Source organism: Rhizoctonia solani, chromosome 5 (genome assembly GCF_016906535.1).
Source record: "Rhizoctonia solani chromosome 5, complete sequence".
Taxonomy (NCBI): Eukaryota; Fungi; Basidiomycota; class Agaricomycetes; order Cantharellales; family Ceratobasidiaceae; genus Rhizoctonia; species Rhizoctonia solani.
The window spans coordinates 1,041,787-1,054,774 of record NC_057374.1 but is presented as its reverse complement, the minus strand read 5'-3'; the positions used below and the strand labels follow the sequence as shown (position 1 = coordinate 1,054,774).

Genomic DNA, 12,988 nt, shown 5'->3' with positions numbered 1-12,988 from the left:
TAAATGCGGGACGAAGAGGATAGGCGGGGTGGTGGAACGAAAGCAAGATGGAGAGAAAGAACACTCGTTGAAGGGATTATATACCCTCGCTCCTCCCCTAAACTCCCTCAGGGGGCGCACAGACCAGCGCCAAAGCCCGCTAAAATATAGTACACAGGTCACTAAACAGGGACGAGGAGGCTGACTCAGCAATTGAATGTGAGCATGCTGTCTCGGATGCTCAGCCGCGCCGTTCGATCAGTAGGCCATGTAAAGTTAACCCATTCGAGTGTTGCCGCAATCGTCATATATGCTTAAAATACGGTGGGAATGCAGCATTTAGTATAAAGTATAAATTATAAATTATGAAGACTCACCCTCATCACCCACGTTGAAATCTAGTCGCTTGAATGGCTCCCCATGACCGTGTCCCTGACGAGGGGGAACCCCTGGTGCGAACCAGCTCGTGAAACTAGCTCCCACCTTCCAGACCATTACGACACTTTCTTCTAGACTGGCCGTGGCTAGTCGCCGGCCATCGGGTGAGAAGCTCAAAACAGTCAAGCGGCGAGAATGTCCCTCTAAGACGTAGAGCCGGGTTGCGGTTTTAAGATCGTAGACGATCACCGCGCCTTCTGGTGTTCCAACCGCAAGTTTTTGAGTGGCAGTATGAAAGTCAACACTTGGATAACTGGAAGCACGTCAGATGGATCTGTAAGAAATTTATCGTAGACTTACATGCGCACGACCTCGGCCAGAATCTCTGTCGCGGCGTCTACAATGGCATCTCTTGCGGCGGTCGAGTTTGGGTCAAGTGATTTAACAACTGCCTCGACTAAACGAGGTAGGTTCGGATATAGCACCAATGGTTTCTGTATGGTCTGCTTGGCACCTCCCCTGCAATAATCAAGTCGACGAACTTACCTTGCGAACAATGAATGCAACCAGCTGCATAGTTGCACGTCGATGCTCCGTCGACTTAGGTTGGGTAATATCTAATGACAATGTAGTCATGAACAGGGGCGTACTGCTAGCTGCAATCTGCAAGACTGCTGCTCGTGCTTCTTTCCCTCCCACATTTTTGCCCCCTCCGGAAGGCAACATGGCGAAACCAAATAATGCACGAAGCATTTCCATCGCATCGATGTGATGCTGCCACACTTGAAAACCACGTGAAGATAATTCAATGGAAAGGATACGATTCACCGGCGAGGTAGATGCTTCGAGTTCATCGTGCAAATACAACGCAATAGACTTGGCGATGTCTTTCACGTAACTATAGTCTTGCTTCAGTAAAGGGTGTTTTGCCCTAATTGGTCCGACCAATCTTACACTGTTGGCAACAACGAATGTCTACTTGCGGCAATGACTGCACAAACTACGAGCGCTTGAACAGCTAAGGGGGAATGAGCCATATCTAGCGGCTGCAATGTCGGCACTGCCTTTGATTTAATTAACTAACGATGGCAGAAATAAATCATCAACGTACGGTGTTCACGCCAGAATGTAACACATTGGACAACCTCTGCCTCCTCCATCTGAGATAGCCTGGACTCGAAAAGCAACCTAGCAGCTTGTCGAACTTCATCTGGATTATTATTAGGTATCCACAGTCCAAGGCGAGTCGGATTGATGCTTACCAGAGCTACTAACCCAGAATGTAGCAAGCACGCTCAGGGAGGGGGGCTGAAATTCCGGTCCAACTGCATTTGCCAGGCAGCCAACATAAAACGCGAGTATTCTGCTAACGTCTTGCTCATGTTCTGTATTTTAGAAGTAAAACTATCGTTTACGCCCATATAACCGACCACATACCTTCGAATGATGCGGCAGTCCTTAATAGCGTAACCACACTCAGCAGCCTTAATGCAGTGTATCGCGGTGAGACTTTCCAGACTCCTGCCGCGTCATCGGATACTATGATTGAACTAACTCCAAATCTCTCGCTGTGCTCCGGTCAATTGGTGAAAGATCCAAAATGTGGTTGCCATACCTGATCAGACCCCATGAGACCTTGCCCACATTACATGTACGAAATGCACCTTCGCACGACTTGTCTACATCATCGTCCATTCCACAAGGAGCTATGGCTGCTATAATTTGTGAGATTTGTTTGCGCACAATGTCCGGCTTTCGTTCTTGGGGTTGCCCTATTGTAGGATGTTTTCCAGCCAGGTCTGAGAGCGAAGACACATCAACCATGAGGGTCGCAGACGCATCTGGCGATGATATGTTATTCTGTAGTGCACCAAGGATATGAAAAGATCTCGGTGCTTCCCATCGTCCGACCGGTCTGCCAAATGGATTGGTTTTAAAGAGCAGCACAGCAAAGATGAACCCACACTTCAAACCAACCCCCTTGATCAAGCAATTCCTCGCCTTTGTTTTGCTGCATCGAACGCCAAAATTCATGTGTTTTCATATCCCACAATCGTGCGAGCCCATGCGAGTAGAAGAGCAATAGATTATCCCGCCTATGCATATTCGGTCCAAAGGAGCAGGTGAACCCGGTATGATGCAGTGTCTATAGTTATGGAAGTAGTTGAACCAACGCATACACCGATTGATGTGCTCAGCTTACAGGTGCATGCTATCGAGCACAATTACCGCAATTGTCCCATCCGCGGCCACGGCCATAAGGGACCCTTTCAGCTTACCTAGGCGGTCATCTCCCAAGCTGAGGTTAATCACTGTTTCTAGCTCAGTATTAAAAATGGTCCAGCGTGCCACCAGCTTGAGGTTTCTGTCATCAAGTCAGTGAGAATAGTAGATAAGGGTGTTTGCACGTACCGAGAATCCCAACATGCGATTCCACCATCATTTAATGCACCTAATAGATACACGGTTTTACTCCATTCTTCTGTGACAGACCACAATCGTGTTGCCTTGGGACTTAATATATCTTTATTGGGCTCCAGACCAGGGTCTGACAAGAATTCTGAAAATGTGCTGCGGTACAACTGGCCATTTGCTTTGTATAAAATCCAGTCAGTTACCATTAGTTAATAGGTCGGGAACTTAATTCTACTCACATCGTGCTACAAATATGGAATCGATGTCGATCGGAAGGACGGCTGTTGTCTCAATGCATCTTTGTCCGCTGTTTGCCTGCGAGCACCATATGTTTTCATTTAGCTTGCTATCCTTGGATAGCTGTTGGAGGCCGATAGTCAAGCCTGATTCGGGGGATGTTCCAGCGATCACAGTATAAAACTGCCCCATCAAGGAAACTATAACTGCCGATTGCAATTGTGACCGGAAGGCAGGCCCAGTTGTTTTATCACAGCTGCATATATACCCGTTAACCTAGTTCCTTCCCGCGGTGAACTCAATGCTACATACTAGTAGGCAACTTCCTTAAAAACGGACGAGGGGTCCCCGTTTGTGTCAGTTTTGCGAATTTTATACGTTTCTAAACCGCTCTATAAAGCTATTAACTAGATATTGAGAGATGAGTAACTTGGCTTACTTGTCTAACAAGAATGAACTCTCTGTTTGAAGAAATATGCACATCCATGGTGTCCCCAGATAGGTATTCGCCCAATCTTCGAACTTCAGTCTGGCGGTCGCCCACGTTGTATACCTAAATTCCATGCAATGAATTAGCCCAAAGCCCCATTTTTGTCGTCCGTGCGCACCAAAACTCTTTCCGAAGTCCATAGCACGATGAGAACATCGCTCCCGATAAGCGCCTGCGCATAAACCCTCATTCCCAAGATTTCTTCGCCAACCTCATCTACTTTGGACCAGTCTAAACACATTCCTAAATTCCTTTCAGCCCCTACAAGCAATCTCCCGTCTCGATACTGCGGTTTTAAATGCAACTGAGTGGTTTCACGTGGTTTGAGTGTCTTAAATGGGTTTGGTATCGGTATCATCCCGAGCGAAGGGACGACAGGTTGTGTGTACTCTTCCGGCTTCCTGATATCGTCCTCTGGGGGTGGAGGAAGCATATTCAACGGTGATATTACCACGTGCCCATCGTTGTTTACATACGCCAACATTATCCCGGCTTCCAGCACCTGAATGAGTAAGATATGCAAGGAATGCAACAAAGAATAGCTCACTATGGCCAGTCACGAATCCAACTGTTAGAGCATCTGCTTCAAGAAACCACTCCCCCACTTTCTCCAGAGCGACAGAAGTGTCAGGAACTGTTTCGGGATTGAACTCTGGGATTTTATACATCGCGACACGGGAGCGAGTTGACCTTGTGGTTATAAAATTTGGGTGTGGCCTGGCTACAATAATCACAACAACCGACTTGCAACAATAGTTATTATACGCAGAAGCAAAACTCCTGTGCGTCCATACCTCTATATATGGGACAAGCGACATGTTAACCCATTCCCATGAACCAGCTACTGAGTCTGCCTCCTTGTAATCTTGGGGCGGATTGAGTCGTGGAAGGTCGTCAGCATGAATAGATGCAAGACAGCATCCATCATTTAACGAGAGCAGGCTCAACGTGCTGAAACTAGCTGTGAGATCTTGTGGGTAGAACAATTTGGTTACTCACCCACTGGCTTGGAGACAAACGTACAGATCTTGGTCGCTGATCGCCTTTAGCCCAGTCACAGCTTCTCCATAACCACCATGTGCAGGTAAAATATGACTTCTCAACTGGAGTTTCAGGGAGCCCAGGTCGAGCCCAGCTTTCACAGCAGCTGAGGTGGCCAAGGTCGCTTCGGATACAGAGGGGCTGATTACCGACGTTGTGTCATCGTCACTCTCGTCATCAGTAGGAGCAAGAATAGGTGCTGAGCCGGATGTCGCAGACGCCTTCGTGCCCAGCCCTCCAAGTGCAATATCCACCACACTTCTCGCTAGGCTCATCGGCCCACGCGGCACCTCGCCGGACTTTCGTTCAACCCTGTCCTTTCCCTCAAAACTCTCCAGGCTGCCTAGGCTCACACGCCTACCCTTATTTGATCCTCCAGCTGTTGACCCTCTAGCGAGCATGGTGCGAAGTTTCTCCTGTTCGTCACCAACCTCCACGCGAGCCTTGGGGGCCTCGATCGAAGCTCGAGATATTCCTGGCTGAGTGATACGAGCTCGGCTGGGGATAGCCAAAGGGTTTGGCGTATGGGTGCCACTTCCGCTTTTGTTTGAAAATGCTGACATAGATGCGGCAGAAGGGGAAAGCGGCCTGTACGTTGGCCCAGGTGAAGTCGCTCCAGGATGAGGAGCTGACATTGGAGCCCGTTTTCGCGCGCTGGCAATTTCTGAATCTGACGGGACCTGAATAGATGGTGGCTGTTTAGAGTCGAGTAGAACTTGAGCTGCAGAGGATGTGAAAGTGAATATCGAGCCATCCTTGCATCCCAAGGCTAGAGCAACCAGGTTTTGAGTGGTGTAACAACCAGTCAAAGTGGTCGGTTGGCTATGCCATACGGATCGTGTGGTGATCTGTGATGCGAGAGGATCACGGCTCGCACAAGTCGCAATTATTTTCAAAGGTTGATCTGACATGGTAATTCCAGTCCAAGTGGAGATATCAGTAGCCAAGTTACCGGTGTGATTACAAGAATTTGCTAGCACGTGTAAGCACCACAGAACAAGTGCCAGATCAATATCGTGCGAGAGTTTGCTTCAAGCACCTTCCACTATCACTTTTGGTGACAATTTCCTGGAGTGGTAAATGAAGTTGAGTTCCGGTTCGTAATGACGGATGGCCCTATCATTGGAAATGCATGTGATCGACACGAGTTATGATCAATCTTGACGAAGTAGCGTGGTGATGTCAAGTACCAAGGAGCCCCCCAATGCTCTTGCCAAGAGGAGGCTCAGGATAAATACCTTTAACACGGCCTTCCGGGTTGCTTGTGTTTGAATCATCGAGGATGCTTGGGGATTCAGGGAAACTAGAGCATGAAAACATCTACATTCAGCTACTATGAAGCATCCTGACGTTAATCATGACACCAATGCTGCCTGCGCTCATTTGTGAAGAACCTTAGCGTAACAACGTGTAGACCTTTGAAAAGCGCCCAAATATATTAGCTCTACACAATGCTTCCCATACTTTAGCGTGTATAGTCGAAAAGCACAGTGATCCAGAGTGAGCATGTGGCCTTGTGTATATGGTACTAGTACATACAAAAAGCATGTGGTTTGTTGGGAGACCCCCGTATACCCTCAATTACTATCGATAACTGAGAGCACGTTATGTTTGGTCTATGCGTGTAGTGTATCAAATCAGTACTACATCTGGAAATGCCGGGTCCGAGGCGATGCGAGCAACGGTCAAGTCTAGTTCAGTATAAAATTTCTCACTATCTCTTAGCTCCATGGTGTTACGCCCGGTTACTGTATCTTGGCATTCTATACGTGCATACCTTCTGTGTCTAGAAATTCTCCGCCGAGACTTTTAGCGAAGGGTTGTGTCCAGCGAACTCAATTAAATTCTGCCGGACGCTCCAGACACTACCGAAAAGGCTTCTTGGGCAAGTTCTGTGCGAAAAATATTCCCCTCATAGGCATACGCATGTACTATCATGTATTAGTATAGTTTACAGTAAAAATGGTGGCTTGGGGTAGGCTGATCAGTGGGAAGCCACTTCCCCGGTTGGGACTAACCGAGCAACTTCTATCCCCTTCATCTCCCTAACTATACGCAGTCGTTACCCCCCTCCAGTGATGACTCTATGTGTTACGAGCCTGGTGTGCTCACTATGCTAGCAAGGTCGACATCTTCGCCCGTAGGTGAAGAGATACAAACGATTATTTATTTAAAGTAAAGGACAGCTATTCTACACGAAAAAGGGGAAAGCATGACTGGAAATAGTTCTATAAAGAGAAAACATCAATGCGTCTTCAGCAGTTCGTCGATTTCATCTTGAGAGAGACCATCCAGGCGATGCAATAAATATTCGACCTGAAAACGAATTGGTGAAACTGAATGACAATATAGATGTTGAAATCGTACCTCCACTTCTTTCGTTAATGGAATAATCCAATTCTCATACAAATCTCGTACGCATTCAACATCAATCTTCCACTTCCCAATCCCCATGGAATTTTTGATAGGCTCTCCACCGGGGTTGAGCTCTTGAGCGTAGATACTAGTCTTTCTTTGAACGCGCTCGAGAAGAGTTGCCTCGACCTCCGGTTTAGTGATGAGTTTCAGTAACTCTTGAGGGTTGGGCTTCAAGATATGTGGGATGAAATCCGCGGGATGAGAGCGGAATTTGCTCTCTGAAACAAATTTACCTGCCGAGCCGTCAATTCCATAAACCGGGCGAGTCAGAGCGGAGCGATGATCTCACCATAATGCACGCGCTTGCTGATGGCTTGGAGAACTTCGACGTCAATAGTGGCAGCGCTCCCATAATTGCCATCGTCCTCGTACTCGTCGTCCCCTACAATCCCAGCGCTCCTCTTAAGCATAGCAAGCTCTTGCGTTGCCCGTCGGGTTATCCTTGGTACAATTGCACGGGTGTAGAAGGTCATTATGGATGCGTTGACATTGATTGCGTTGGGGTGGAGAATCTGGGGATATTTCAAAGGCGGCAACACAGGTGCTGGCAAGTCGGATTCGGAGGTGAAAGGGTATTCGTCCGGGCTGAACATGCCGCGTTAGTGAATGCTATGCAGGCAGCTAATAGAAACTTCAGCCCACCTGGTGTAACGCCGAGCTTTGGCTGAATAGTTACGTTACAAGCCCAGTGTTAGTCAAGCAGGTGGCAGCCAGCACATCACTCGCTGCTTACCATGGAAGGTCTCAGTCTCCTTCAAAAACCATTCGAGCCAGCTTCCCTTCCAATCCATCTCTTTGAGTTCGTCGAAACAATTGCGTTCATATATCCTTGGATTGAGAGCGAACTGGGCACGTTCGATGAGCGCTGTCATCTCACATCAGCTCACTAGTAGTCGATTTCAGTCGTCCAGACTTACAAAAGATAATCGTATCTTCAAGCCGGATTAAGTTAGACCGGATGCGACTCAAGCTCAAAGGGTCTACGGGTAACATGTAGTTGGACTGAGTGCTAGGCATGGCGTTGAACAGAGAGCAGTCCGTTTGGTACACTTGGCGAATGCGCGAGAAATGCAAGGGTGTAAAGGCGGTATGAGGGTTGGTCAGTGAGATATTCGATGGGGTTTTAACACAGAATGTAGCAGGTGATGGTGGGTGACTCGTGAAGCCTTGGATTATGCTGGAGACAAGTATAGCCGCTTCCCGGTCACGAACCGCCTCGCGATCGGATTCATCGGACTTTTTCATTAGTAATCAATGCGCTTAAACGTCACCTGGGCTGAATGGAAGTGGGCCGCATACCTTCCAGACCAGGGCTTATGAGTAAAGATTCATCGCGAGAGAAATGGAGTCGAGATGTGCGGTTTCCGTATGTAATCGCTGTTCCTAGCCTTCGAACTGCCGATCGAGTGTCAAAATGTGATGACCGTGGAAGAATATAACCTCAGTTGAGGACTCTGTTTCCCAGGACCTGACCTGTCTGCATTCGTGAAGCGCTCTGCGGTTTCCGCTCAATGAAATCGGAGTGACAAACTTGTCACTGGCTAATGGGTACACCGCTTGGTGACCATGTTAGCTCCTCAATCTCTCGGCAAGGGCTGTATTGGGGCCCGTGGAGTCCGAACGGGTGATACGTACGCAGATCGAAGCGTAATCATACTCGCCTCCTCGGACATCGAGTTACATGCTCGTCGCACGAGGTGGTTGTGGTAGCCGTGTCATAACCTACGTCCTGGGTCACAACCCCAGCGCTACACCAGCGCTATCGATTGGGCTAATACGTATCATAGAGCTTGCCTTCGTATCGAGATCTTGGAACGGGTGTCTTCAACTCTTCGGTAATCCGTTTTTACCCAGACCTAGGTAGACTCTGTAAACACACTGGCCAACGCAACGACCGCAATTTGCTATTCCACATCATGCCAGAAAGAGTACGTCAGAAGAGCTCGATATCAAATTATAGACTTGTCCCAAACAAAGTACATCCAGGACGCTTTTTTTTTCACTTCCAGTCGAATAACGAGAAGAGTCGTGAAAGCTTGTGGTGTTCAGAGAAGGCCTACATCCGAATTCCGAGGCGACCCGTGACATTAATATTGTTATCAAACTCGAGTTTTTTTCTTCTAACAATGGACACCTTAGGCTTGAGTGAAGTTTCAATTTTGACTCTAGCCCAAGGTGTCTAGTGATCGAAGCTACATATTAATTCACTGCAATCGTTGTCTTCCTGAGATAATATGGAGCTTTTAGTAAACAGTCTCGAGCCTACTGGTATGTGCTGATCGATTGATATCCCTATATAACTTCCCCGTTCATTCCCCACGGCTCCCCCGGACCTCCCCGGACCGTGAAGTCCGTTCGACTCGTCACTTCAATATTACCTGCGCATATATATCTGGCCTTTCACATGCTCAGCTGACCACCGTGAGTTACTCTATGTCAAGACGTCGGTATAGCGCAATATAAGCACCCTTTGGTCGTGCCTGGTTCCAGTTGTTTGTGAATATATAAAAGGCCTGGTGAGTATGGCTCAATTTTTCATAGTACCTCCCCGGCGATTTTACAATGGTTTCTGTACTCCGTGCGCTCGCGTGTCTCTAGGTTTATTGGGCTCTGCGTTTGTTGTGTCTGCCGGAAGCTATCCTCCAAACGGGTCAATCACTATTGGTGGTATAAAAGGAAAATATCGCAATATTTCTACAGCACTTCTAGATGTTTCAAGGTGTGTTTATTGGGTTTGAGGGCTAGAAAGACCTCTGAATCGGACCGAGCAATGTATACTTTATCTACGCTGGAACTTACAAGGAGCAGGTGTATATCAACCGACCCAATGTTACGCTCATCGGGGAGTCTCGCCAAACTACCCGGTTCAGTAGCAACACAGTCCACATTACGAACAACCTTCCAGCCAGTCAGGCCGGGTCCAATGATCTCTCTGGAACCGTTCGTGTCAGCAGCCTCGCGACTGGCGTAAGCCTCTACAATTGTGAGTCAATGTATTTCTCAACTCTCTAGATCCGACTTATTCCATTAATATATTTCATCAGTGAACATATCTAATACTTACGGCAAGGTAAAGGTTCAATTGTGTGTAAATAAATAGGGTACTCAAAGTATTACATTTCAGCCAGTGACCCAGTCTCAAGCAATCGCGCTGAGTGTTCAAGCCGGAATGTTCGGAGCATATGCTATCGCGCTGAAAGGGTATCAGGACACACTACTTGCCAATGTTGTGCGTTGAACCCCTTTTTCGTCGATTACAGGGTTATTAATATTGTTTATAGGGGACCCAATTCTACGGCCGGAGCTATATCAACGGAGCAGTTGACTTTGTATGCATATGGTATATTTATTTATGGAATTGAATGTTAACACATTTCTAGATTTTCGGTCAACGGGCGTCTATTTGGATTACACGGTCTGAGATCGAGACGGTAGGCACAAATTTTTCAAGTCTACATGGTGTGTGTTGACGAACTTGTGCAGTTGGGCGATGGATACATAACTGCATCAGGTCGCCTGGAGAATGACGCTAATTGGTATGTTATCGACCGTACAAAAGTGTATAGCAATGGCACTGGGTCGGTATATCTTGGTCGTCCCTGGAGGTAAGGTCGCTCTGGCAGGGTTTATTTTCAGACTCACCAAACTTTGTTCCTGCATAGAAACTACGCTCGAGTCGTGTTTCAAAATAGCGAATTAGGCGCTAATGTGTATGTCTACGCCCAAATTAAGTCATGAATCATATTGATTATAATCCTTGCATCAGCTTGCCAGCTGGATGGAGTATCTGGTCTACTACTGACAACCGAACGAACATGACTGATTTTGCTGATTTAAAAATACCGGGTAAGGAACTACTATGATATGCTCCCTTCGTTTTCGCTGAAGCTTTGTCATAGCCCTGGTGCTTGGAATGACCAACGTGCGAGCTTTCGCATCAATTAGCTGCACCTATTGGTATTGAAACGGTTCTGAACTCGACGAGTTGGATCGATCCCAAGTTCCTCACCTGACGTGGTGAGGTGAAGCTAAACGCTATCCTAGTATAGCCTCGTATGTATATTATCACACCTGAGTAAATTGTATTCATGGCCATTTCGGGCACCACACCGCCCAACTCGTGCTCATAACATTACAATGGTGAAGTGTAAACAATCCAATCCGTTCACTTGCTGGGCATGTTGAATCGACATCTCCTTCAAAATACAGGCTAGAGCCGCAGCAGACATACTGTCTAACAGCAGCCAAGGTCATAGTTTTAGATTAATTAACGCCAGTTACATTGGGCGCTTAGCGGCATGGTAATTACCACAGCTACCCAGCCACATTCTCGGCAATCACCTGACCCCGCGTTTCTCCCGTTGTACCCACGCGTGCATTGCTTTGCGCAAGGGGATCAATGCCGTTTGGTTTAGTGCACAGCATGCATACGAAAAGATCTAAAAGCGTATCTTTTCCACACGTTTCTCTTCAACTTGACCTTTACCCTTACCTGGTTCAATATGTCCCGAGCATCGTCTATCCTACTCTCAATACTTCCAATTCTTGCATGGTCTGCAACCCTAGCCAACGCAGTGCCTGTATCGCAGGTCAATGGGGAAGCTCAATCTGGCTCTTACATCGTTAGTGCCTATCATTAAACTCGCAATATAAAATTTATTAATCTATGGTACAGGTCGTACTTAAAGAAACGGCCACCATGAAGACTCACGTCGCCTCAATGAAGGGCAAATTCGCAGCGTCCAAATCAAAGACAAATTCCCAAGTAACTTATGATTATGATTGTAAGTTACCGAAAGGAGCAATTATTTATTGCCGGAAACTGACCTTGCTTCAGTCATGAACGGCTATTCGGCCAAACTGGACAATGATTCTCTGAAAGACCTAACCCAATCCCCAGATGTAGAAATGATCATTCCTGATACATTAGTATATCCTACTACCGCCATCCTCGTCCAGTACGTCAAGGTTGGCTCGTCAACCACGCATATGCTGACTATATGTCTTAGGAATGATGCTCCCTGGGGTCTCGCCCGAGTCAGTTCTAGGGTAAAATTACCCGAAGGCTCCTCGGCAGGCAGTCTTAACTATACCTTTGAGAGAAAGCCGTCGCCAGCAGGCGTGGACGTATACATACTTGACACTGGTGTCAACATCCACCATACAGATTTTCAAGGGCGAGCCCGATGGGGCAAGACGTTCGGAACAGACGGAGATAATGACCTTCACGGCCATGGAACCCATGTCGCTGGCACGGTTGCAGGTAAACGGTGGGGGGTCGCCAAGGCTGCATCAATCGTTGCAGTCAAAGTCCTCTCCGACAGAGGGCCAGGGCCAACAAGCAATATAATTGCAGGGGTTACTTGGGCTGTAGCAGAGGCAAGGAGAACAGGTCGCCCTTCTGTGATCAATATGTCTCTGGGAGGATCAGCCAACGATGCCCTTGACCGAGCAGTCACCAAGGCTGTTGCTGCGGGGGTACATGTGGTAGTTGCCGCCGGTAACGACAACGTTGATGCGAGCGGAACAAGTCCCGCTCGTGCTGAATCAGTGATTACTGTTGGAGCATCGAACATCACCGATCAGCGATGGGTATCGTCCAATACCTCGGGTTCGAACTTTGGGAGCTCAGTCGATATATTTGCCCCTGGTCAACGAATCATGTCCGCTGCGACGAATACAACTATGAACGCGATAGCCAAAACCGGTACCTCAATGGCGGCGCCCCACGTTGCTGGGCTCATCGCATATTTATTAGCAACTGAAGGTCGTCGCACTCCACAAAATATGCTGGCCCGCGTCAAGCAACTGGCGCCTGACGGTGTGCTCAAAGGACTTCCAAGTGACACAAGGTAAGAGCAATGTAGCACATGACCTTTAATATCACTAATGCACGAATAGGAATGAGATTATCTGGAATGGACAGTAGAGAAATTTGATACCCCGTTCTCTTAGTGGGATCACAAATGTTGCGTGTCTTTACAATTGCAATTTGCATTATCACTCGGGTTAAATGTGTTAATTATCGGG

The 12,988-nt window shown here is 47.5% G+C and overlaps 3 protein-coding genes across 3 annotated transcripts; 1 reads left to right on the top strand and 2 right to left on the bottom strand.

The window, feature by feature from the left end:
* Positions 1 to 185: 185 nt before the first annotated feature.
* Positions 186 to 5,451, bottom strand: RhiXN_09138 (WD40 domain-containing protein; the record flags this gene model as incomplete). Its single annotated transcript, XM_043328954.1, has 19 exons — positions 186 to 292; positions 357 to 670; positions 718 to 851; positions 904 to 1,255; positions 1,312 to 1,375; positions 1,469 to 1,567; positions 1,620 to 1,742; positions 1,795 to 1,925; positions 1,973 to 2,272; positions 2,322 to 2,453; positions 2,561 to 2,722; positions 2,770 to 2,950; positions 3,012 to 3,265; positions 3,322 to 3,401; positions 3,449 to 3,562; positions 3,618 to 3,991; positions 4,047 to 4,242; positions 4,294 to 4,450; positions 4,499 to 5,451. The coding sequence occupies 19 exons, from the start codon at positions 5,449 to 5,451 to the stop codon at positions 186 to 188; spliced, it is 4,227 nt and encodes a 1,408-aa protein (XP_043180400.1).
* A 1,333-nt stretch (positions 5,452 to 6,784) lies between these two features.
* RhiXN_09137 (uncharacterized protein) lies at positions 6,785 to 8,203 on the bottom strand (the record flags this gene model as incomplete). Its single annotated transcript, XM_043328953.1, has 6 exons — positions 6,785 to 6,856; positions 6,908 to 7,191; positions 7,248 to 7,543; positions 7,601 to 7,622; positions 7,692 to 7,823; positions 7,876 to 8,203. The coding sequence occupies 6 exons, from the start codon at positions 8,201 to 8,203 to the stop codon at positions 6,785 to 6,787; spliced, it is 1,134 nt and encodes a 377-aa protein (XP_043180399.1).
* A 989-nt stretch (positions 8,204 to 9,192) lies between these two features.
* Positions 9,193 to 12,887, top strand: RhiXN_09136 (pectinesterase; the record flags this gene model as incomplete). Its single annotated transcript, XM_043328952.1, has 16 exons — positions 9,193 to 9,226; positions 9,557 to 9,677; positions 9,727 to 9,941; positions 10,003 to 10,028; positions 10,083 to 10,187; positions 10,240 to 10,287; positions 10,339 to 10,389; positions 10,442 to 10,563; positions 10,621 to 10,668; positions 10,725 to 10,804; positions 10,858 to 10,880; positions 11,374 to 11,580; positions 11,634 to 11,742; positions 11,796 to 11,916; positions 11,968 to 12,810; positions 12,860 to 12,887. 16 exons carry the CDS (start codon positions 9,193 to 9,195, stop codon positions 12,885 to 12,887), a joined length of 2,181 nt encoding a protein of 726 aa, XP_043180398.1.
* Between the last annotated feature and the right edge of the window lie 101 nt (positions 12,888 to 12,988).